Below are 26752 nucleotides of genomic sequence, written 5' to 3'. Positions count from 1 at the left end.
GATGTTAACCCCCAGATACCCCTGAGCGTTCCTCCTCCTGCCCCTTCCCCCAACTCCCACTCTGCAGGTCCCAATACAGTACATCCCTGCAATGAGAGCTCAGGAAAAACTGCAATTCATTGGCTTTCTCCCAATGATTGGACATTTCATACTGGCTACTGTATCTTTTTTCATAAAGATTATGTGAATAATAGAATGAGTAAGTAATTGCTGTTAATTTTTATATATGTTTTCACATGTTAAATATTTGTATTGAATATTTCATTGATGAAAATTATGTCAGTGTAAATCAAAACCATATCTTTTTCATGAGGGTTACAATAACATTTTTTGTCTTCAAGATGTGAACATTTTACTATATGAGTGATCAGTATATACATTCTTCCAGTTGCTTTGAGGCTTTGGCTGTAGCTGTTAGTTGTGTATAGGATGGTCGTACGGAAAGATATAGCTGTTCATTCTTGCTGCGTGCTATACGAGATTGGAATAATAGAGAATTGTGAAGGTGGTTCGATGAACCCTCTGCCAGGCGCTTAAATGTGATTTGCAGAGTATCCATGTAGATGTAGACATAGATGTAGATGGTCTTTTGTCATTGCAATATTTGAAATAATACTGAAAAAATAGGAAGACTGTTTACTGTAAACAGGTTTTTTTAAAGATAATTGTGATTTCTATACCATTAAAAGAACTTCTGCTGCTGAATCTGAAACCTATACAAATACTTTTTCTTTGCATTGTTGGTTTGGTCAGTGCTGTAGTGCAGTAATATCAATTTCTGCAGCCGTACCGAATATCGTTAGTAGCCGCAACACTTTTTTAGATTTCAGGCCCTGATGATGGTGTATTAGATATTGTTTTATTCACATCAAAAGTTGTCATACTTAAGCATTGTCTTTTGCCTATTTCTCCAACTTTTAAAAATTTTTTGTTGTGAATTTTTGCTGTTGTATGTGCTACTTTTGGAGTAATTCAGCTCTGAATTGATCTTAGTTAATTGTGTTATTAGATTAAATTATGAAACGAGAGGGACACATACGTTAAGCATTATGTTTGATCAGAACTGTACTGCAGAGCTAATGCTACCATTCCTGGAGGTACATTTACACAAAAGCTAAATACACAATAATATGAAAATATCAGCCAAGTGCTTTTTGCTACAGCCTGGAAATGGGGAACAGGAAGGTTCAAGCAAAATTTTAAAATGTAACAGAAAACAACATGAGAATAAAATATTCTTTTTAAATACAGTGTATGAAGGAGGGGGTATACATATGTAATACATAGCAGCAAACTGTGTTTTATCACCACTAACGATGTATCTTCATCTCATGAAAATTAACTGCCCACATATGCATAATTCTCCTGAATAATGAGAGCAGTTTTTGGCATCCATCTTGCATAGAAACTGAAATTTACCATGAATCTTAAAATGAAAAATGAAGTTCATTGGAAGATAAAAGGAAATGGCTACCAATTTCACCTTTCCTTTTTAAATTATTCAGCTTCATATTTATATTGTATATGCTATAGATAAGATTGATTGCACTGTAGGAAGTTACTTACAATTAGTGTCAGGCATGTACAACAGATTGTTGCAGTAATGTATGAACACATTCTTCACTTGATTTCAAAAACTGAAGAGGGAAAGGAATGTTCAGTATGAGACAGAGTAGTTTAAAGCATCTCTCTCCCATCCTTTTCATGTCTTACCCATACCTCATTCCCCCCCCCCCCCCTCCCACCCCCCTCCTCTCTCTCTCTCTCTCTCTCTCTCTCTATCCACCCCTTTTTTTTTCACTTTTCTCTGTTTGTTGTGGGTGGTTTTCCCCCCTTCCAGAAGATGCTATTATAGAAATGGATTTCAGGTGCTGTCACGTGACTCAGTCACAGTCAATGTAGATGCTGTTGTATTCTACCGTGTCAGCAGTCCAACAATGGCCACCAACAATGTTGAAGATTACAGGTATCCTTAGGAAAGCATCTTGGAACACATTTACTGTGAATTATTATATATTTGATCAACTCATTTTTAATAGCTACATTAATGCTTTTTAAGCTTCTTTAGTTTATTTTTGGTTGCATAATTTTGTATTTACAATCAGATTGATCTAAAGATCACACCAGGTGTCACTTCTACTATGACACTATGTTCCTTCTGTAGTTTGAATCCTGTAGTCACTGATTTGTTTGCATCACAGCCTAAGCCTGGGAATCATCAGCATTTTGGCATGCATACTTTTCAGTTGGTATTTAAATTCTTGTCAGCACTGGTAAATGATACAGTATTTTGGTTTGTGATGAGGCTTTCATGACACATTCCTCACGGTGCTCATGCATGTGTGCACACCTTTTAAGTTGTGTAAAAATATATACAGATAGGGCTGTGGGGGATGAGTATTTTCGTGTGTAAATTTTTACTATTGCATCAGATGAAGGGGGTTCATATAGAGACACTAAAAAAAGGATATGGAGAAATTATAGCTTCAATTTTAGGTTAGAATTTATGACTGCACTAGAGATTTCTGAATCTTTCATTCCCAACAGAAATTTTAGGGGAAGAATGTAACATAAATTGTTATCAGAAATTCTTACCAAATAGAAGACATTAACGAATTGTATGGCATCTTTATTACAGAAGTGCCTAAGTTCTGTGAATACATCAGTTCATGGAATAAGTTGTAGTATCATCGCTCTTGCCACTATTGAAAATGAACAAAGAAGGTGCTTTTGTTCTATGAAAACACATTTTTCTGAACTAATTCTATGCAGCAGCTGTCATTACAAGTAAGGTAGAAGTGTATGACAGAGCGTAATATATTTGCTATCATTTACTACAATGAGTGTAGGGAATATACAACATATAATTTGGAATCTAGTTTGTTTTAGTGTTATTCTATGGAATGTAGATCACACCTATTCTTAAACTGTAGGTAACAATTAATGGAAGTATTTTTATGCACCCATACTTCTACCCTCTTTTATATTTACAGAAACTATTAAATGGCCTGCTGAACTTAGTTGTGTTAGCGTGTGTAAAAGGACGAAAGGACGGATTAGCACTTTAAGTTGAAATTACATTTAACAAAATTAAATTGAACTGGTACTATAGACTGAAACCAATCCAGATGCAAGTCATGTATTTATTTTCTTCATAATAACTACAATTACATTTCAGATATTTAACTGATGATTTGTTATGCAAAATAGCTTAAATGTTTATTAAAAAGAATTTTTATACCATGTGTACATATGTGTGCATGAGCGAAAACTATGAAAAATTTTTGCTGTTAAGATCACCTGTCTTCATAGATAATTATAAAATTAAGTTACTTGTTTAACCTTCACTGCCACAAAAAATCATCACACAGCTGTTTGATATTTACATGTAAATATAAATGTTCAGGTTATGTTTGCTTGCTTTGCATGTTATATGCTCATGTAGTATATCTTGTAATATTCTCAAAAATGTGGGTTCAGGCACTCACCAGGGATTCAGTGACTGTCACAGTGGATGCTGTCGTCTATTATAGAGTAAATGATCCTTTGAATGCCATCGTCTCAGTTAACAATTACAGGTGAGTGCCTAAAACCTATGGAAAGAGAGTACTGTGCTGAATTTAACTTGTTGTTGTTTTTGTTATTGTTGTTGATGTTGTGGTCTTCAGTCTGGAGACATGTTTGGCTATAGTGATTTTTGATTATGAATGCTCTCAAGATATTTCTGCATGAAACTAGAAAGTGTAGAACTTTTGATGTTTAATATTCATGCACTGTGTGTTTTAGGAGTACAAGCATGCTTTTTAAACCTTTTAACTTAATAAATCAAAGTTCACATAAAAATGTTGTTGATTGGAGTGGCATTAAAATATGATAAACATTTGACAGTAGTTTAGCAAAAAGTCAGATTTTTCTGGGAAAAAGACTATGAAATTTTCCAACTGTTAAATTTATAGGGTGTATGTGTAAAATCTGTTATCAAGATAAATTCTAGTATATCTCAAGGACTGCTCCTATGTGAACAAACATTAGTACAACTCTAAAATTTATTTCCAGTGATTGATTTCTTTTCTTTGTCAGTTTTTACTGAAAAGTACATTGCAACAAACTGAGACTGAATAGTGACCACTTCCTGTAAAACATTACATATAGCCTGGGACATGTGTTATGTAGTAATGATCATATTTGGTGCTGAACAGGGAACATTTTTTCTTATGTGTCACAAACCAAGGTCGACTGTACATTCAATCCATGTTAGTGGCACATGAAAGTACTCCAAGAGGACAGTAAATCCAGATCATTGATTAAAGTAATAACAGAGGTGACATGGTATTAGTGTGAACATTAGCTAGAGTGTGTGCATTGTTAAATGTAGTATAATGTACAGTATGTTCGTTTTTGATAGAATTTATAAAATCTGTGAATGTATTATTTTGAGAACATCAAAATATGTGGGAACAAAAATGCATGAGATAGCACCCCGAGTCAAAGAATTTTACAAGATACTCTGGTAAATCTTCGATATTACATTACTGGTTGCACACAGCATAGTTGTTATATATGTCTTACGTTTAATAGTTTGAGTAGTGTAGGTGAAATATTAAAACACTGTAAGTAATGCCTAGCGATAATATCGGAGAAACTATTTTTCATGTTCACACAGCTTTTAACCACCAGGAAATCAGATCAATTTTTTTATCAGCTGCAAGACAAGAGATGCAAGTGCAAATTATTAAGTTAATTGGTAACCTACTTCTGCCATAATAATTGACAACTTTAACTGCTCCCTGACTGCAAACATCTTTCTAACAGCTGGAACTAAATGTTTACAATTGTATTTCTGGAAAAAGATTACGTAAATGCACTATTGGACTACTGTCACACTTGTCTTCTGAAAGTGTAAGGCAAGATTTTAGACAATATACCTTATATAACCAGTTTTTTAACTACTTAACCTAGATCAACTTATTTGGGTTTCTGCAGATACAGTAGAATGATCCCTGCTCATATGAGATATGGTATGAACAATGAGAAATTAACTTTGGACATATGAGAGGTGAGTGTGATATTCATGTGACACTGCTGAGAATAAAAAAGGAAAAAAACTGCTTACCAAACAGAAAAGCTTAAATTTTTGTGACTGTTGTACAGTATCTCTGTTTGTGTTCTATTTCTGAGGAGCATAGATATGGCCATTATTTTTTCAAATTGTAAATTAATTAATTATCAACTGTTCTTATACACTGCAAGTATCATTGTACAGATTGATTCCATAATGCTATTGGAAACTTTCGGGGATAATGGAGAAGAGTAAATTTATCGATTTGGTGTTGTGGCGTAACAAGCTAGTCACGCCACACTGAGGAGGAAGCCGAAAGGCACGCGTACACACACGCTGACTGGCGTCAAGTCTGGAACAGGATACGTATTGAATACTATAAAGAAAATACGTATCTTTGGAATATACTTAACTTTTAATGCTTCCTTTGGTACATCTCTCTTGACTCTACAAATGAGACTCATAAGATACATGCACTGTGACAATTGGCGCCTTGCTAAGTCGTAGCCATTAACTTAGCTGAAGGCTATTCTAACTGTCTCTCGGCAAATGAGAGCAAAGGCTTCGTCAGTATAGTCGCTAGCAACGTCGTCGTACAACTGGTGCGAGTTCTCGTACGTCTCTCGAGACCTGCCGTGTGGTGGCGCTCGGTCTGCGATCACACAGTGGCGACACGTGGGTCCGACATGTACTAATGGACCGCGGCCGATTTAAGCTACCACCTAGCAAGTGTGGTGTCTGGCAGTGACACCACATTTGGGGTCAGGGACTCTGGTTCGGAAACGATCAAGTTGAAACTTATAATCGAAAATGGTTCTGATACCTGTGACAGTGTTGCTATGGTTGCATGGCAGCCAACTTACAGAGGTGATAGTATGGAGCAAAACAAGAAAAAAATGTCTAACAAACATGGGCTTTTAAATGCATACCTGAAGAGCTGTGGCCACTTGTTCAGTAGAAGAGATGTGTTTCATAGTAGCAAAGATGAACAAGAGCTCATAGCTCTCAAGGTATGCATTTTAGCACCCATATATACTGGACTTTTTTTCTTGTTTTGGTCCTTACTACCTTCTCCAAAAATATAGAAACCAAAGAGCTTGCAGTAGAAGACATGTTTTTCACAGTATCAGTTCACTGTCAGAAGTATCAGAATAATTTTTTCATATATCTCTCAACTTGGTCATTTCTGGAACAAGATCTCTTGCCTCAAACTGACACATTTATCCTTCTCCATCATCCCTGAAAGTCTGTAACATCATCAGTTTTACTGATATGGAAGGATGGTGAACTTGAGAACAACTATCAGGTACATTACTGTTGACTTTCTAGCATTTTCGCAGTGTCCATCGACTATATGTCTGAAATTTATGACCTGTAAACCCCAAAAAATTCTTCACTCATTCTGTGCTTATTCCTTTCAACAAATAATTATGACACAATTTGAGACTGAGCACCTAAACTTCTTTGGACACATGGGGTTAGTTTTTAATGATATGTCCTCTCTCCACTGACTATAAGTATACAGAAAACTCTTGTCTGTAGAACCAAACAAAAAATTGTGATTACAATTACAATCACAAGCACTCTCCCTTCTCAATTGTGATGAGGCTATTTCTTGAGGACTTTCACATCTGATCGCATGTGGGTGGAGCAGGTAGTAATGTTTGTATTCAATTCTTTCCTCAAGAAAAACAAATTTATATGAGTTCCATAATAACAAATACTATTAATATCAGAAATAATCTCCACTAAAATTCTTATTGAGCAAAAAGAAAAAGAACTTCACTATTTCTCATTACTTTGCAGATTACATGTTGTCTTGCCCTAAAAAAAAATGTGAAACAACATACCAGTTTCTGAAATCTGTCCCAAATTATTTACTCGAGTCTAAATAATTATGTTGGAATAATTATGATAAAGTAGACAGACAGATGACAAACTGACAGATATACTAGTTTTTAGTCCTAATATAAAATTTAAAACCACCTAACATTTCCACAGAAATATAGTGAGGGTCACTGATAACACACAGTGCTGATACATGACTGGATAAAAACAGAAAAGAGACCCTTTTTTTCAGAATGTGAATTCCAGACTCAATCTTCTGTAACAATAATTTAGAGCCACTAAAAGAAGCATTTGTGGTATAGGTTTTACCAAATTAAATCCCACACTAGGTGCACTTGTTTCTGTCTTGGTTTTGTTTTCTTTGAAGTTTAATATGAGCAGTGATGGAGAATCCCCAATGAAATGCAAAAAGTTGAATGGCTGAAGACAAGCAATTGACATACTCAGAAGGTAGCAGATAATCACATAGAGTAGTAGTTGAGGACTGATTGTAGCTCAGTTTCAAAACTAAATGAGTACTGAGTGAGACCTTGACAACTGCCAACTGTAGAAAATGTTCGATGACTAAATTGTTATAGTGTTTTTTAATGAATACTATTATTGCATTTTTTTTTCTTTACTGGAAATATTCAGGTCAAGCATAGTTGCAGAGCAACCAATCAGTTCGAAGTGGTGTGCGGTCTACAGCACATCAAACTTACTGGTTGCTCTGCATCTATGATACATATGAAGATATTCAGCAAAGCATGAAACACACACACTTACACTTGGTGCTACATTCTCCTGTTCCTGCAAGCTGATTAAGCTGTCTAGAATTTAGCTCAAGGAGCAATGAAAACTATTATCTAGCGAAACTACATGAAAAAGAACTGAGATACATTTGAAACTGTGTGCCTTATTAGGTGAGAATATTACCATAGATTATGCTTGTATAAGTAGCTTTCGTTCACTTGTAAACTTACAGCACAATCCACAAAAGTAAAAGAAATAGTTGTTTTTGCAGTGAGTGTCTCCATATCCAGCAAACTGTCTTATTGTTTTGTATTACGGAATTTGAAAGTGGTATCGAGCATTTGACCGGCAATCTGCAGTTGAAGGCAATGTGGGAACTGTTCTTTCTGATTTAAAGATTAGTATTCATTAGAAAGAACATGACTCTATTAATATATTTTGTGCTTATCCTGAAGACAATGGGTTTGTGATTGTATTTCCTTACAGAGAAGACAACACTCAACCCTCTACCATTCTTTCCCCACTCCCAACCTCCCTCCTTCTTCAATGGATGGACACGATCTCTATGAAGGTTAAACTTTGTGTTTTTGTTTTTAAATATGTTTTGATTTCTGTAATTGTTTTTCAGAAGTTCTCATGACAGCTAGCATTTTGCTGTAGACCGCACACCACTTCGAACTGATTGGTTGCTCTGCAACTATGCTTGACCTGAATATTTCCAGTAAAGAAAAAAAAAATGGAATAATAGTATTCATTAAAAAACATTATAACAATTTAGTCATCGAACATTTTCTACAGTTGGCAGTTGTCAAGGTCTCACTCAGTACTCATTTAGTTTTGAAACTGAGCTAGCATTTATCCTCAGATGTTTAATTCTGCACTTTTACTTTGCCAGATTTACAATAACTGACAGTTTGCACTTTCTGTGAAGTGTTTATTGTACTATAGTGTTATTAAAACAAAAGTAAGCTGTCATCAACATCATAGTTGGTTTCAAGACCATAGTGCCTTTACTAAGTGTGGTTTTATTGGAGGTGGTACACCATCGTCTTCATCCAGTTTTTGATGTGATGTCTTGTATTAATTTTGATACCTTGATATAGTACTCAGACCCATATACACTCCTGGAAATGGAAAAAAGAACACATTGACACCGGTGTGTCAGACCCACCATACTTGCTCCGGACACTGCGAGAGGGCTGTACAAGCAATGATCACACGCACGGCACAGCGGACACACCAGGAACCGCGGTGTTGGCCGTCGAATGGCGCTAGCTGCGCAGCATTTGTGCACCGCCGCCGTCAGTGTCAGCCAGTTTGCAGTGGCATACGGAGCTCCATCGCAGTCTTTAACACTGGTAGCATGCCGCGACAGCGTGGACGTGAACCGTATGTGCAGTTGACGGACTTTGAGCGAGGGCGTATAGTGGGCATGCGGGAGGCCGGGTGGACGTACCGCCGAATTGCTCAACACGTGGGGCGTGAGGTCTCCACAGTACATCGATGTTGTCGCCAGTGGTCGGCGGAAGGTGCACGTGCCCGTCGACCTGGGACCGGACCGCAGCGACGCACGGATGCACGCCAAGACCGTAGGATCCTACGCAGTGCCGTAGGGGACCGCACCGCCACTTCCCAGCAAATTAGGGACACTGTTGCTCCTGGGGTATCGGCGAGGACCATTCGCAACCGTCTCCATGAAGCTGGGCTACGGTCCCGCACACCGTTAGGCCGTCTTCCGCTCACGCCCCAACATCGTGCAGCCCGCCTCCAGTGGTGTCGCGACAGGCGTGAATGGAGGGACGAATGGAGACGTGTCGTCTTCAGCGATGAGAGTCACTTCTGCCTTGGTGCCAATGATGGTCGTATGCGTGTTTGGCGCCGTGCAGGTGAGCGCCACAATCAGGACTGCATACGACCGAGGCACACAGGGCCAACACCCGGCATCATGGTGTGGGGAGCGATCTCCTACACTGGCCGTACACCACTGGTGATCGTCGAGGGGACACTGAATAGTGCACGGTACATCGAAACCGTCATCGAACCCATCGTTCTACCATTCCTAGACCGGCAAGGGAACTTGCTGTTCCAACAGGACAATGCACGTCCGCATGTATCCCGTGCCACCCAACGTGCTCTAGAAGGTGTAAGTCAACTACCCTGGCCAGCAAGATCTCCGGATCTGTCCCCCATTGAGCATGTTTGGGACTGGATGAAGCGTCGTCTCACGCGGTCTGCACGTCCAGCACGAACGCTGGTCCAACTGAGGCGCCAGGTGGAAATGGCATGGCAAGCCGTTCCACAGGACTACATCCAGCATCTCTACGATCGTCTCCATGGGAGAATAGCAGCCTGCATTGCTGCGAAAGGTGGATATACACTGTACTAGTGCCGACATTGTGCATGCTCTGTTGCCTGTGTCTATGTGCCTGTGGTTCTGTCAGTGTGATCATGTGATGTATCTGACCCCAGGAATGTGTCAATAAAGTTTCCCCTTCCTGGGACAATGAATTCACGGTGTTCTTATTTCAATTTCCAGTAGTGTATTATAACATCTAAGACCTTGCTCTTAATTTTATTAAGGATATAATGCTGTTAAACGTTTTATAAAATGTATTTTGTAAAAGATATGTGACAAAGTTCTTTTATAGTGCAAAATGGGCCTCAGAAGTGACACTTGTTTCACAGTGGGAAATTGCTCCCTCAGAAAGTAAAAAATAGAGTAAAAATTAAGAAATTCTAAGTTGTTATAAAGCAATACAATAATGGGAAATCATTGGTGAACTGTAAAAAAAAAAAAGGTAGCATCAGGAAATACTAGCAGTAGCCATGTAGTGTAGGGCTTCACTGCAGCCTGCCTTCATCCATTAAGAACTCAATGTCAAAAACCAAAACATTGTTGCTCACACATCTTTTGTATGCTTGCCTATTGATCAAGACTGCTTTTATGTAGCTGGTTGTTGCTTTTTTTCATAATTTTACAGTTTAGGTTTTAGTACTTCATTCTGTTGATGGTCATGATGCCCATGAATGGGATGCACTGTGCTGCTTCATGTCCACTATGAACTTAACACCATCACATGGGAAACAATGAGCTCCCAATGGATTTAGATTGAATAGAAGGCAAGTGACTGAATGTCAAATAGATAAGTCTGTAATGATGGGAAGAGGGGGAGGACATTCTACTGAAACTGAAAAAGTGCTTTGAATGGTATACATAAGAAACAAAAATTGTTTTGTTTTGAACATACACAGACAGCAGATGGGCACAACTTGAAATTCAATGATTGCAGCTAAGTTGGAAATAACAATATTTCTTATAAAAAATGAAACAAAACATTTTAATTGTGTTATCATAAATAAGAGGGAATACAGGTGATTACTGGGAATTTTTTATTGCTGTATGGACATGCTCTCATTGTCATTAGCGTATGGGCTTAGAAAAACAAACTAACTAGTAGCCCGAGAAAACACTTTAACCTAAACTGCTTTCATTTACAGCCATTCTACTCGCCTGCTTGCTGCAACAACATTGCGTAATGTTCTGGGCACAAGAAACCTATCTGAGATACTGTCTGAACGAGAAGCAATTGCCCATACAATGCAGTCAGCTCTTGATGAGGCTACAGATCCATGGGGTGTGAAAGTGGAACGTGTTGAGATGTAAGTTACGGCACTTTAAATATCTTCAACAAATTCTGTTTTTATGAATTTTTGGTATTATAAATGTTTGTAATAATATTTATGGAACATTCCAACAGTTCTTGGAGGAACATAGACATATTAGCAACATGAATACACAATTTTAATGTTTCACAATAATAATTATTTAATAGTTCATTACGAACCAGCTTTCAATTCCTTAGGCCACCATGAGATAACTTAATACTAAACAGATTCCACACAACTTCAGCAAGAATTCATAGCTGTACAAAGATTTTATGACTATGTCAATATAGTCATAAAATGTCATGTGTCTTTGTACAACAATCTTTGTATAGCTATGATTTTTTATTGAATTTGTGTGGACTTCTGTTTAGTATTAAGTTATTTGATGATGGCCAAAGAAGATGAAAACCAGTTCATAATGAACTATTAAATAAATATTGTTGTGGAACATTAATACTGTGCATTCAAGTTACGAAAAAGTTGATCATATGTTGGTATAGAAATCTTGATCAGTTCATAGTATATGTGGACCGAGCGAGGTGGCGCAGTGGTTAGACACTGGACTCGCATTCAGGAGGACAACGGTTCCATCCCGCGTCCGGCCATCCTGATTTAGGTTTTCCGTGATTTCCCTAAATCACTCCAGGCAAATGCTGGGATGGTTCCATTGAAAGGGCATGGCCGACTTCCTTCCCCTTCTCTGCCGAATCCAATGAGACCGATGACCTCGCTGTCTGGTCCCCTTCCACAAACAACCCAACCCCATAGTATATGTGGAGACTAATGCAAATCATCTCTTATGACATCTGCTCCACTACTGTCAGAATTTGTAATAAATAATGTTAAGTAAGAATTCAGGTTCCAGAATCTTGTATTTTAGTGAAACCAGCAAGGATTGGTTGGTTGGCTGGTCAATTTGGGGAAGGGGACCAAACATCGAGGTCATTGGCCCCATCATGTTAGGAAAGGATGAGGAAGGAAGTTGGCCATGCCCTTTCAAAGGAACCATCCCGGCATTTGCCTGAAGTGATGTAGGGAAATTGCAAAAAACCTAAATCAGGATGGCCGAATCCTGGTTTGAACCATTGCCCTCCCGAATAAACTCCAGTGTGCTAACCACTGCACCACCTTGCTCGGTAAACCAGCAAGGAAAGGGTATTCATAGCCTGAAAGTTGATTCATTACATTTCTGCAGACCATTACACTAACTATGTGTCTCTTTATGTGGCTGTAAAGTTTAACATCTGAAATGTCTTAAACAGGATTAAGTGGCGTGTCACTAGACAAGCTATGGGCAATAAAAGTTTAATTCAGCTGATAAATGAGAGAAACAGTGATAGCCAGAGTGTCAGGTAGCAGTGCAGCAGATGTGGATTCAACAAAATCTGGAATGTGTTTTATCGATATTTCAAAAATTATTTCATTACAAACACCGACATGATTACCTGTTTGATATTCATCCTAAGCAGACTGTTATGTCAGAATAAACATTCTTTCTGTGGGTGCATCTCTTTCAGTAAGTGACTGTAACTGTGCAATAAAGTCACTTGTTTAGAAACAGTGTATCTTACGTGAAACCTGAGTTTCTTCCAGCACATAATGTTCAAGCAGCGTATGGATTTGTAGCCAGGTGATCAGTGTCTCCAGGCTGATAGTTTGTCACAATCCGGTGCAGCATGGAGTACTTTTGTACCTTCGTTTATAGGGCCCACAACATCTGAGATCCCGAAAGTTTGTTAGATGAGTTGTCCCACTTTGAAGTAATCACCAGGATTCTTAGAGTGAAAGACAAATCAGCTATGCATTGTGTCATCCATCAACCTTCAATTGGGTGAGTGAGTGTTGGAAATAATAAGGGGACACCAAAGTCTACAGCCTTTTACCCTTGCATAGGTATCATTTCCAACAGGATTTGTTGTACTATGTGGAAACATGATGTGAAATGTGTTTTCCAACCATCATCTAAGATTAGGACCCTTTAGTACCAGTAAAGGATGATCATGGTTTGTGTAAAGTGGCTGTCATAAATTGGTTAGGCCATCAGGATTATGGCAGATTAGAGTATTACTGAGTGTGAACAAAAAGCGCACACACACACACACACACACACACACACACACACACACACACACACACACACACACACACACACACACACACTGCATTGGCACCTGGCCTCATATGCACTGTAACAACATTGAGATTATGGCAGGCACTTCCAGCTATTGGGATAGTGTTAGTGAGGAAACAGTTGAGATCAAATTAGCAAGTAACCTTACAAATAGATATGGAGGTTTTTGCTTAAATTCTGCTCTGAATATTGCTCTCTCCTTGTTCAAATGACGGAAGGACAGAGTTAATGCTACTTCGCCCATTAGTAATTAATAATTAATATTCACTATAAATACTTCTTGTGCACATGCAGATGTGTGTGCATTGCTGTATACATTTGATGTGAATTTCATAACAAAATTCATCAATGTATTCCTTAGGTCAAGAAAATTTCTATAGATTATATGTTTGCGACGTTACACATTTTGCAGTCTCATGTGTATTGAAGCCAACTTCTAAGTGCTAGAATAATCAGGAAGCTGAATTAAACACAACTATCAAATGATTTGTACTCTCTGTTTGTATCCAATTATCATCATAATGGTGAATCTTTTCTATGTCTAGAGTTAATGTCTGTGTTATCGTGTACTATGGAGTGCAGTTAAAATAACACTTTGTTAGGATTAATTACCTGCTTTGTGCAATATTGTAACCAGTGGTTAGTGCAGGATAAATAAGTCCCAAAAGTTGAATGAACATATTTTGACATTATTCCAGTTTTTCCAGTTTTAATAAAAACGTTTCCTGTCATGTGAAACACTCCTAAGTTTTCCAGGCAAATCATTCACCATATAGTGGAAAGGTTCAATTTTTTTTCAAAAATAGAAGAAAAATGGTAAAAATGAAGTGATAGAATTCTCTCAATCTGTGTTTTCACTCTCAGCCACTAACTTGTATTTCTATACAGGGATGAGTTACAGAATAACAGATCATATGTTTTTATTTATTATTCATTTATTTGTTTTTAATACTTACAGAAAAGATGTACGACTACCAGTTCAATTGCAGAGAGCTATGGCAGCTGAAGCAGAGGCTGCACGAGAGGCTCGTGCTAAAGTAATAGCTGCAGAAGGAGAAATGAAGGCTTCACGTGCTCTGAAAGAAGCTTCTGATGTTATGTCTGAAAGTCCAGCTGCCTTACAGGTTGGTGGTATTGTTTTTAGGTTTCCTCTAGTACTAGGTACTTATGAATGATGTAGTGTTTCCATGATCATTGTCTCATCTATTGAAAAAGATAGAAATAGGGAATCTTCCTGCTGTGATACATTGCTGCATCTAAATATGCTGATACTGTAAGTTGCCCCTTATGTGAATTTGCTTACAGAGAGCTGAGTTAGATAAACTGCAGGAGTAAATCTGATCAGTATGCACTTGGTGTTTTGCTGATTGTTTGAGAAGAAGCTTGCTCACCTCATATCTTCTAAAGCTGTCTCGTTTTCCCCATAAATATTCTTTTCTGTAGATTGTGACTCCAAACAATGCTATTTTTAACAGTGAAATTGTGTGTGGCTTTTGGAATTGCTGCTACTGTCACTACAATAATGTTTCAAGTCTCCACTTTAAGAAAAAATGGGTGCTGCCTTCTTTATTTGCCCAAAGGAAACAAGGAATCATTTATGCCTGTCTATTTGACACAGTCAATCCTATGTGAGACCCTGTCAGAATTTAGAAATCACTATAATGATCGCGTGATCTGAGAATACGATCTCAAGCACCACAGATATTAAACATGACTTCACTGTCTTTATGTCCAACTCTTTTTAAGATAAAAGTAACGTTTCCCAAAGTAAAATTATAATTTATATCACTTTTCTATACAGGAAACTAACTAGTCCGTTTGATCATGAGTGAGTCATGTTCATATCACCAGCATTGACAGATGACTCATTCAAGACTAGTATTTGACTAAAATGTATTGTTTCCAAGTGCTTGTACTGTGTCACACTTCTGTGATGGCTCAGCCATCTCTGCCTATATTCATAATAGTGATCTAGCTGATTTGTCATCTTTTACAGGTTAATTTTTAATAAATGACATTGCAATTGTAAAGTGTCAGCATTTTTAAATTGTTTGTTTTAATATGCCAAACATTAAATGTTATTTCAGGATGTTATGCATTTGGATCCAGTTCCAGTATGGGAGTTTCTATGATCCAATGTCACTCAGGGGCAAAGTACATCTACAGCTACATCTGCATGCATACTCCATAAGCCACTGTATGGTGCATGGTAGAAGGTGCCTAGTACTACCACTAATCATCCCCTTTCTTATTCCATTTGTAAATGAAGTGAGGGAAAAAGATTGCCTTCATGCCTCTGCATGGGCCCTAAATTCTCTTATCTTGTCTTTGCAGTCATTACGTGAGCTGTGTGTTGGTGGCAGTAAGACTGTTTTGCAGTCTTTCACAAATGCTACTTTTCTAAACTTTCTCAGTAGTGTTTCACAAAAAGAATGTGGTTTCCCCTTCAGGTACTCCCATTTAGGTTCATGGAACATTTCGATAATGTGTTGACTGATTCTAATGAAGAGAAATATAGCAGGATGCCTCAGAACTGTTTTGATGTCTTCCTTAATAGGACCCGGTGGGGATTCCAGACACTTGGACAGCACTCAAGAGTGTGTTACACAAGTCTTCTACAACCAACCTCCTTTCTTGGTGACCTGCAGTACTTTTCCCAATGGACTGAAGGCAACCATTTGCATTCCCTATAACTGACCATATGTGCTTGATCAATTTCATGTTGCTTTGCAATGCTGTGCTCAGATATTTAATTGATGTGGCTGTGTCAAACAGCATACCATTAGTACTGTATTTGAAAATACATGATTGTTTTTCCAGTCCATCTGCCTTAACTTACATTTGTGTACATTTAGAGAAAGCTACCATTAATCACACCAAATAGAAATTCTAGCCAAGTCATCCTCTGTCCTCCTACAGTCACTCAAAGACAACATGTTCCTGTACACTACAGCATCATCAACGGGTTGTACTGGGTTCTATTATTTAAGAAGTCTTCAAGACACTCCACTACCTGAGAACCTATTTATGCTGGGAACATTCATTAACAGTCTGCAGTGAGGCACTGTGTCAAATGATATGTGGAAATATGGAATCTGCCTGTTGCCCTTCATGCATGGTTCACAGCATATTGTACAAGAAAATTAAACAGTTGTACACAAGCAATGCTTTTTAAATCCCTGCTGATTTGTGGACATCGGCTTTACTATCTCAAGTAAATTTATTATATTGCAATGTTAGAGCTTTTCCACACTCTGGATCCAGGTGTCATGAGGATCTGTCATTCGTGGGGTGAGTAACCTTTCTCACTACTGGCTCACACAGCTAAAGCATGAATACAATTCTATATGTGCAACAAATCATGACCCACAGCTTGCCATAAATTCCTCAATGTGATAACTAAACAGTTAATGTGTGATCAGAATCATTTGGTGCAGTTTCTGTAAACTATACAGACCAGGACTCAAACCCAGATTTAGTGCTTCTCATGAGTGGTTGCCTTAACCACTTAGGCCATCTGGACACAGTCCCTAATAGATCCAAATTTCCAACTTAGCTTACATCTGTTAATCTCTTACTGAAAATTATTGCTTCCTGTAAGAGTTCAGACAATATTAGTGCTCCCACACTGAAGCAAATGTCATGGAACCATCACTCTATCACAGAAGAGGGTGTGTTTGGGGGGGGGGGGGGTTGCAGGTTTGCCACACACCCCCTCCCCCCCCCCCTCTCCCCCCCCCACACACATTTCTGTGATTGCATGATGGCTCCATGACATTTGCTTCAGTGCAAGAGCACTAATACTGTCTGAAGTCCTAAGGGAAACAATAATTTGCCAGTAGGGGGTTAATGGACAAGGGACACTACATTGCATTGTACAATAAGCTGGAAAATTGGGTCGGTCAGGGACTGTGTCCAGATGGCCGAAGTAGTTAAGGCAACTGCTCATGAGAAGCAATAAATTTGGGTTCGAGTCCCAGTCTGGCACACATTTTCTACTTTCGCCATTGCATTTCCACAGTGCCCTGTGCAGCTGGAAGGAACTGGTTTCCCACCTACCCCTTCCCCTTTCCTTCCCATTCATGTACTTCAGATACAGTCTGACAACAGTTAACTGAAATAACAACACTGTCAGTAGATGCCATGTAAGAGATTATCCAGGCATATCTTCAGCAGCTTCAAAATGTTTCTCACTCTCAGTGAAATATTTGACTTACAATAGATGTGCTCTTACCTGGCAGATGATCTGTTGCCTGTTGGAGAATGGTGTGTTAGTTCTGAAATTCTTTTCAGGAAGCTCAGTCAAGGAGGACTGTATGGTATTGAGCCAGTACTGCGGGTCATTAATACAGCTGCACAAATTTTTGTGATTGAGATGATGTCATGAATGTCTTAGATGGGGATAAAATTGGTAGCTATGCCTAATGTTTGTAAATGAATCATGTTACATTCTATATTACGTCCTGCGGTTTGTTTCTTAAGTGCAGTTTTATGTGTCAAGTACCAGGAATATGTCATCTCATCAACTTCATCAAAGGTGCCATTCAGCAAAGGTTCCATATGTCAGTGATGGTTGCTTCTGTATCTTTCTTGTGCTCATTAACTCTGTGTAGAGCACAGCATTCCCTTGAGAAATGGAGATTTTTATGTTAGCATCACTAGGTTGATTAAATCATGTCCGCAAAATAGAAAGACTTCATGGGTATCCTATTTCATCAGACATCAGCGTGGAGTGTCCTTTATTGATTCTGATCTTTTTAAGTGATTTCCTATTTTGTTCAAATACTGAGAGAAAATTTACTCTTTTTGCTGGTGATACTACTATTCTTCTTGAAAGTTGCTCAGTTAGGAAACTAGAAAGTAAATGTAGTGCTCTACTTACAAACATCTTGCACTCTTTCACGGCTAATGAATTAATGCTAAATATTGAAAAAACTCAATACTAGCAATTGTGTGTGTCTTGGCAAGAAAATGTAGTAGTCCATTTGAACTGTAATAACCAAAATATTTTACATTATGAATCTTCTAAGTGTCTGGGCATTAATTGATGGCAAGTTAAAATGGTCTGTGGATATTCTAGATCTTCCTAAAAGACTCAGTTTGGCAGTTTGTGCCCTGCATGTTATTATGACCCCTCTTGGAGATATGTTTACTACCAAAGCTGCTTATTTTGGGTATCTTTAATCTTACCATGTAATATGGTATAATTTTATGGATTAATCAAACTTTAGCCAAAAAAGGTCTTTTTTGCATGAAAGAGAGTAATTATAATCCTGAGTGACAGTTTTCCAAAATGTTCTTGCAGAAACCTGTTCTGTAAGCTCCAAATATTAACCACCACATCTCAATTCTTATTTTCTTTAATGATTTTTGTCTCTAACAACCATTCTCCACAATTATAGTGCTTACCATGATCACAATACAAGGTATAAAAATGACTGACACAGGGATCTAAACCATACAAGTTTTGTACAAAAAAGGTGTTCATTACTCTGTCACAAAAATTTTCAGCATCCTTCCATCAGCTATCAAAGTTCACATAAATGTCTTGTCTACATTTAAATACAAATGTGAAAAGTACCTTATTATTGGTTTTTTGTACATTTTCTATTGTAATTTGTACTTTGCAACTTTGTTTTTAATGTGTTAGCCAAAATTCTCTGTACTTGTTTAAGATGGGCAGTGTACCAATATTTATTTCTGTATTTAAATTTATTTTGAGTGATCATGTCATGTTAGTTTGACTACTTCTTATTAATATTTGTTTTGTAAATAAAAAACACCTTCTCTTGCTGCACTGTATTTTATTCTCTCGGATGCGTTTTCATCTTTTTTCACTTTAAGGTATCATCAATGGGACCTGTAATGATACAGTTATGATGCATTTCTGTTTTGATACGTATTATTCATAGATTATAAAACAGTTCACTTCTCACTTTTTAAGTAAATAAGGAATTACTTACAGTTCTTTGTATTTTTAGTTGGCATCTGTGTTTCCTCTCATATGTCCATATACTGCAGTTCACACTGGTGCTCTGTTTATGAAATGTTAACACATTTTTATGTTTCAAACATTTTTCTTCCCACTTTTCATGTTGTTTGCCCTTGTTGTTGTGGTGCACTAGCAGTCTTCTGTCATTAATACAGACATTTGATAGAAAACTATAACTTCCACCAGACGTAACTACTTTGAGTTCACTTACGGTCTCATCATGTTTAGTTTGTTTATGTGAATGTTACCAACCTAACAAAGTATATCCTGAAAACTAATAGAGGGAAACATTCCACGTGGGAAAAAAATATCTAAAAACAAAGATGATGTGACTTACCAAACGAAAGCGCTGGCACGTCGATAGACACACAAACATACACACAAAATTCAAGCTTTCGCAACAAACTGTTGCCTTATCAGGAAAGAGGGAAGGAGAGGGAAAGACGAAAGGATGTGGGTTTTAAGGGAGAGGGTAAGGAGTCATTCCAATCCTGGGAGCGGAAAGACTTACCTTAGGGGGGAAATGGGACGGGTATACACTCGCGCGCGCACACACACACACACACACACACACACACACACACACACACACACACACACACACATATATATCCATCCACACATATCTCTTCCCAAACTCTTTGCCTTTAAATATGTCTGTGTGTGTGTGTGTGTGTGTGTGTGTGTGTGTGTGTGTGTGTGTGTGTACCCATCCCTTTTTCCCCCTAAGGTAAGTCTTTCCGCTCCCGGGATTGGAATGACTCCGTACCCTCTCCCTTAAAACCCACATCCTTTCGTCTTTCCCTCTCCTTCCCTCTTTCCTGATAAGGCAACAGTTTGTTGCGAAAGCTTGAATTTTGTGTGTATGTTTGTGTGTCTATCGACGTGCCAGCGCTTTCGTTTGGTAAGTCACATCATCTTTATATATATATATATATATATATATATATATATATATGAGCTGTAGAATTTTGAATGTGAAGGTAATAGCAGAGAATGTTTGAAAGTTTTTGTGTTCAGTTGATCTGGGTTATGTTTTAAATCTTTTGTGGAGAGGTTCATCGACAAATTACTGGAAAGTGGGTTAGGTGGTATTATTGTAGTCCTCTGTTGCAGTGTTACTATATTATTTTATCTATTAGTGTAAACAATGAGTTGATTGGCATATGTACTTGATCATTCAACTGGATTTTCTTTCCTACTTTGGTTTTCTGTGTGTGGTAATTTTCTTGCAGGGTTAGAAGCTGTTTTTTTTTTATTGTTGATTCTAATTATTTTCATGTCTTCTTCTCTTGTGGTTGGTTTGTGATTGTGTTCTCTTAGGAGCTCTGCAAATGTGGAGAGATTTGTCACATACTTCCAGGCTCTCATGTGTTCTGTGTTCTTTGTATCCGACATCAAATGTTCTGCCTGTTGGTCCTATGTTCCTGCTATCTCAAGTTTTACACTGTAATTGACATATTTCTGGAATATGTTTCTGTTTCTTGTCAGTTTTGGGGTGTATTATTATATAGAAATGTCTGTTGTGTATGCTATGTTTATTCCCTGTCTTTTGAAAATGTTGGTGATTTGTATGTTATTGTGTGCCATCTTGTGTTTTCTCTTATATTTTCCTGATTATTCTGCATGGTTGTTTTGGTGCTGGGTATTTGTGATTGTGTTTGGTTATGTTGTGATGTTGTCAATAGTTTTGTGCTTTCTGCTTTTATTTTTCTTTTAATTTTGCTGTTTAGCCTTGTGACTATGTTACTATTGTACCCATTGTTTCAGGCTATATACAGTATTATGTCCAGTTCCTTTTGGTAGTTTTGTTTGTTGAGCAAGACTGTGTTGAATCTGTGGAGCATGTGTTGAAGTGCTGCTTTTCTTTTGTGAGTGTGGGTGGTTAGAGGATTGGGGGATGATAACGTCAGTTGCTGTGGTTTTATGGTAAATTTCAAACATCTGCTTATTGTTTTGCTCTTTGATGGTTATATAAACAGAGTTAATTTGGTTATTCTGTTCTGTGTCGATTGTGAATTTTATATTTTTATGTACCTTGTTGATGTCAGTGTGTAACTTTTCAGTTTCTATTTGTGGTTCCTCTATGAAGCAGAGGATGTCATCCATATTTTTGAACCAATATAGTATGTTGTATTCTTTCGTTCGATGTGGTTTATAAGAATATTTGCTAAGGCTTCTGACACTGAGGATCCCATTGTCAACCCATTTTCTTGTAAATAAAATTCATTATTGAATTGGAAGTAATTTTGTTCTTTTATGAACTTTATTAATGTGAGTATTTCCTAAATCTGTTTATCAGGGAGCTGACTATGTGTTTTCAGGTTCTTATCTATGATTTCTATTGTTTCTCATACTGGTATGTTAGAATACATGCTTTCTGTATCAAATGAGAGGAGTATTGCTGTGTCTGAGATTTTTATATCTTTTATTTGTTGTATTAGCTGTGTAGAGTTTTTAATAATTCTGTCTTCTTGTACACTGAAGTTTTCAAACAGTAATTGTAACATCTATCCTTGTACATGGGAAATTTTCTAAAATCCTGAATCAGTCTTAAAGGAAGATTCAGTTTGTGGACCTTTGGTTGGCTTTGGAGGACAGTTGCAGTGGGATTACACTGTGTCAGCTTTCTTTAATCTGTGTGATGTGTACATTTTTTTACTTATGACTGGAATATGTGTGTTGGGTCCAATTTTAATTTTGTAATGTTATTTTGTGAGATGAATTCTTATGTTTTTACAATGTATTGTTCTTCGGGTATAAGTACTACTGTGTTCCCTTGTCTGCTTTTGAAATGATGATATTTTGATTTTGATGTTTTTTCCTAAGTTTTTTGAGTGTTATAAATCCTGTGTTTGTGTTGTTTTTGTGTTGTGTTTTCATATTGGTTATTATATTATGGTTTTCTTTTTTTAATTAGTGCTCTAGTTAATCCAGTGTTGATACTGATGTTTCCTCACATATTTTCCCTTGTCAATATGGTTTTTCTTCTATAATTAGATTTTCTGTGTAATCTTCATCTGTTTCTTCTCCAAAAGTTCATAACAGAACAAAATTAGTTCCAGTTCAATAATGAATTTTTTTTGCAAGAAGATGGATTACCAATGAGATCCCCTGTGTCAGGAGCCTTAACAAATATTTTTGTAAACCACACTGAACAGATCATTTTGACAAAAATGTAGCAAAAGGATGCAACATGGTTCAGGCATATGGATGACATCCTATACTTAATAGATGAACCACAAACAAAAATTTAAAAATTACATACTGACATCAACAACATACATAAAAATATAAAATTCACAATTGAAACAGATCAGAATAAACAAATTAACTCTCTTTATATAACCACCAAAGAGCAAAACAATATGCATATGTTAGAAATTTACTGTAAAACCACAGCAACTGACATTATCATCCCCTAATCCTCAAACCACCCACACTCACAAAAGCAGGCAGCACTTCAACACACGCCTCATAGATTCAACACAGTCCCACTCAACAAAGTAAATTACCAAAAGGAACTGGACGTAATAATGTATATAGCCCAAAACAATGGGTACAATAGTAACATAGTCACAAGGTTAAACAACAAAATTAAAAGAAAAATAAAAGCAGAAAGCACAAAACTATTGACAACATCACAGCATAACCAAACACAATCACAAATACTCGGCACCAAAACAACTACGCAGAATAATCAGGAAAATATAAGAGAAAACACAAGATGGCACACAATAACATTCATATCACCAACATTTTCAAAAGACAGGGAATAAACATAGCATACACAACAGACAATTCTATCCAAAAATACACCCCAAGACTGACAAGAAACAGAGACATACACCAGAAAGTAGATATATATCAATTACAGAGAAAAACTTCTGAAGGCAGATAAATGGGACCAACACGCAGAATATTTGATGTTGGATGCAAAGGATACATGAGAGCCTGGAAATATGCGACAAATCACTCAACATTTGCAGAACACCTAAGAAAACACAATCACAAACCAACCAATAGAGAAGAAGGCATGAAAATAATTAGAATCAACAATAAAAAAAAAAACAGCTTTTAACCATGCAAGAAAATTACCACACACAGAAAACCAAAGTAGAAAAGAAAACCCAGTTAAATGATAAAGTACATGTGCCAAACAACTCATTGTTTAGACTAATAGATATAATAACAGAGTAACAGTGCATCAGAGGACTGCAATAATACCACCAACTCCACTTTCCAATCATTTGTCGATGAACCTCTCCTCATAACATTTAAAAGAAATCTCAAATCAGCTGAACACAAACTTTCAAACTCTCTCTCTCTCTCTCTCTCTCTCTCTCTCTCTCTCTCTCTCTCTCTCTCTCTCACACACACACACACACACACACACACACACACACACACACACACACACAGATATGAACATGACAAAATGAATAGACATTAGTTTTCAGGATATACTTTGTTAGGTTGGCAACATGTACATAAACAAACCAAACAGTATGAGACCCAAAGTGAACTCAATGTAGTTACATCTGGAAGTCATAATTTTCAATCAAATGTCTGTATTAGTGACAGAAGACTGATAGTGCATCACAACAACAAGGGCAAACAACATGAAAAGTGGGAAGAAAAATGTCTGAGCCCTAAAAAGATGTTAACATGTCATAAACAGAGCACCAGTGTGAATTCCAGCATATGAACATATGAGAGCAAAATTACTGATGCCAACTAAAAACGCGAAGTACTGTAAGTAATTCCTATAAATAATACATATCAAAACAAAAATGTATCATAACTGTATCATTATAGGTCCCACTGATGATGCCTCAAAGTGAAAAGAGGCAAAACATGTCTGGGAGAATAAAATACAGTGCAGCAAGAGAAGACATTTTTTGTTCACAAAACAAAATATTTATTTGCTTTCTGCAGAGGATGGCCATGCATCAAACTAGTTATACCTTATTAATTTTGCTTCAGCTTTCAAAATTTAAACTTATTCACCAATTTGTGCTACATTTTTGCTACAGTACATTTCTTAATTATATTTGTTGTGTCTCTATAGCTGTAAAACTGATGTGTTCCCCATCCTTATAGCTTATCACAATATGGATTCATGGAATTCATAATAAATGAAGAATAAAAAAACAAAAACCACACCATTTCATGATCTTCCTTTTATTTTGCTCCTACTTAGAGCTGCTGCTGAGTTTGTGGAGCAGTGCCTAAGCAGAGCTGAAGTAAATCATATAGCCTACAAATATCTATTTACATATGAAGCTGCAGTGTACATACAGATCGCAGTATTTACAAAACTGAAATAATAGGGAGCAGTTTTTCACCTGCAATTTGTAGAACATTTTTAAAAATTTAATTTGTTTGTTTTTCTGATAGTTTATTACCTTTTTGTTTACATTAATAATTATGGTCTTTGTTACAGCTTCGTTATCTCCAGACCCTGAATACCATTTCAGCTGAGAAGAATTCTACTATTATATTTCCACTGCCAATGGACATTGTCACTCCTTTTCTCACTAATCTTAAAAAGTCTTAATTCAATCTTCAAACAAATTTACATATATTATTAAGTGATGTGTTTATTGTAATATGTTTATTCTATGTGTGCACAGCATTTGTTTGTATCTCAGGAATTTACATCTAATTTTATACTTTCTTGTGCTTCGTCAAGAGTGTGTTTCATACATACGAAGGAATCCACAAATTTGTATCAGAGTTCACTTTAAAAGCCAATAGAATATAATGTTCAAAATATTCATGAACTTTTTTTTTCATACAACTATAAGAAAATGTAGAAAAAATATTACCTGAAATGCTACATTTTGCATTAACTTAGAGTAATCTATAGAATTCAGCCGTACATCTCAAGAAATCCATTGCTTCTTATTACCCAGATGTTACGTTAGGTATGTGTTGTACAATGAGTATTTAAGGTTAGTTTGGAAAACGGAACTAAAAAGTACTGACATAACACCTCAATCTCTGATAAGATTAAACCAAGTGTGGTTTTCAATGCATGGTGTGACAATAAGAGGTGAAAAGATTAGAGTTTCCTACATACATTCTGCTAGAGGCAAGGGGGAGAGGAAGGGATTTGGGTGGGTGGGGGGGATTAAGACACTCACCATTAACACCAGTTGTCAGGGACTAATGCAGTACTGACAGATGGAGCTGAAACTATTTTACTACTCTGTTGACAGTATCCCCACGTGATTTGTGAAATGTGTTGGTACTATAGCTTTTGCTCATAGTAAAAAGTGAATTTATGTATTATTTTCGTATTCTCCCTGAAAATCCAATCCTTATACTTCCACTAGTCACATTACCTAAAGTATAGAATGCCATCACATTGCCCAGTTTGGTCCTGTGAGAGTTATGACACTAAGCTCTAATCTTCCTGTGCTCTTTTCTGTGAGAGTTTATATCACACATTATAAATAATAATAATAAATCCTTGTATGAAAGTACAACATGTATGTTGTCTCAATAACACTCTGTAGTACCTCAGAACCTGTGGTATTAAGTTCCTATTTATCTTTATAAAATAGTCTATGAGCACAGTTTTGTGAATTAGTGGGATGAACATATTTCATTCTGAACTCCATCAAACAGTCATGGTTCCTGCAGTACTAAATGATGAGATTGTACATCTTGGGAACAAATATTCGTAATGAGTGGGCACCCGTCACTGTTTCAGATTTAAGTGTTGTTTCGTCAATTGAACACCAGAGTAAAATAAAATGATCATATAGATAATTAATGCAGACATCCATGGGATTAGTTTCTGACAGCATGGTAAAAATGAGACAACTAATGGGTTAAGTTGCCCACACTCTATAGTTCACATTCTCTACAATCTTAAAGAAAAATAAAGTAAAGAAAAGAATGAATATATTCTATGATACAGTGATATGTCAGTGTAATAATTAAATTCTAAATTTTGTCTCACCATGATCAGTATATTTCAATACTTTTTCATTTATTTTTCTCTGTAATGCTTTTTTGGTATGGCCTGTGAATATCACAGAAGTGTTATTCATATTAGAGACATTGATAAGTAGTAACTACCAGAAAATTTGTGCTGTGTTTGTTTTGACAGCAGGATTTTATGTCATTGGTATTTTGTGATACTTCTCCCATTTTGTGGATATTTGTTTTACAGAAAAGGGGGAGATATAAATTGGTTTCTGTGTGTATTTGCAACTGATGTACTGCTATCATTATAACTGTCACTGGCTATGCATTAATTGCTTTTCCAAGATTCATATTGTACTTTTTTGTGATTTGCAGAATAATTTCA

General features: G+C 36.9%; 1 protein-coding gene across 8 annotated transcripts in view; it reads left to right on the top strand.

Annotated features, from left to right (window-relative positions):
- Positions 1 to 25539, top strand: part of LOC126248073 (band 7 protein AGAP004871-like) — a 439986-nt gene extending 414447 nt beyond the window's left edge. For 7 of the 8 annotated variants that reach the window (XM_049948729.1, XM_049948732.1, XM_049948730.1 and 4 more), the window contains 4 exons: positions 3481 to 3578; positions 11138 to 11299; positions 14395 to 14560; positions 24875 to 25539. In XM_049948729.1, the coding sequence (XP_049804686.1) occupies positions 3481 to 3578; positions 11138 to 11299; positions 14395 to 14560; positions 24875 to 24988 (540 nt within the window). In that variant the 3' untranslated portion in view covers positions 24989 to 25539. Of the gene's footprint in view, positions 1 to 1868; positions 1967 to 3480; positions 3579 to 11137; positions 11300 to 14394; positions 14561 to 24874 lie in introns of all 8 variants that reach the window. The other variant, XM_049948726.1, reaches the window with a different exon arrangement.
- The last annotated feature ends 1213 nt before the right edge of the window (positions 25540 to 26752 follow it).

Source organism: Schistocerca nitens, chromosome 3, assembly GCF_023898315.1.
Source record: "Schistocerca nitens isolate TAMUIC-IGC-003100 chromosome 3, iqSchNite1.1, whole genome shotgun sequence".
NCBI lineage: Eukaryota > Metazoa > Arthropoda > Insecta > Orthoptera > Acrididae > Schistocerca > Schistocerca nitens.
The sequence above is the reverse complement of the archived record's forward strand: the minus strand, read 5'-3'. Positions and strand labels throughout refer to the sequence as shown.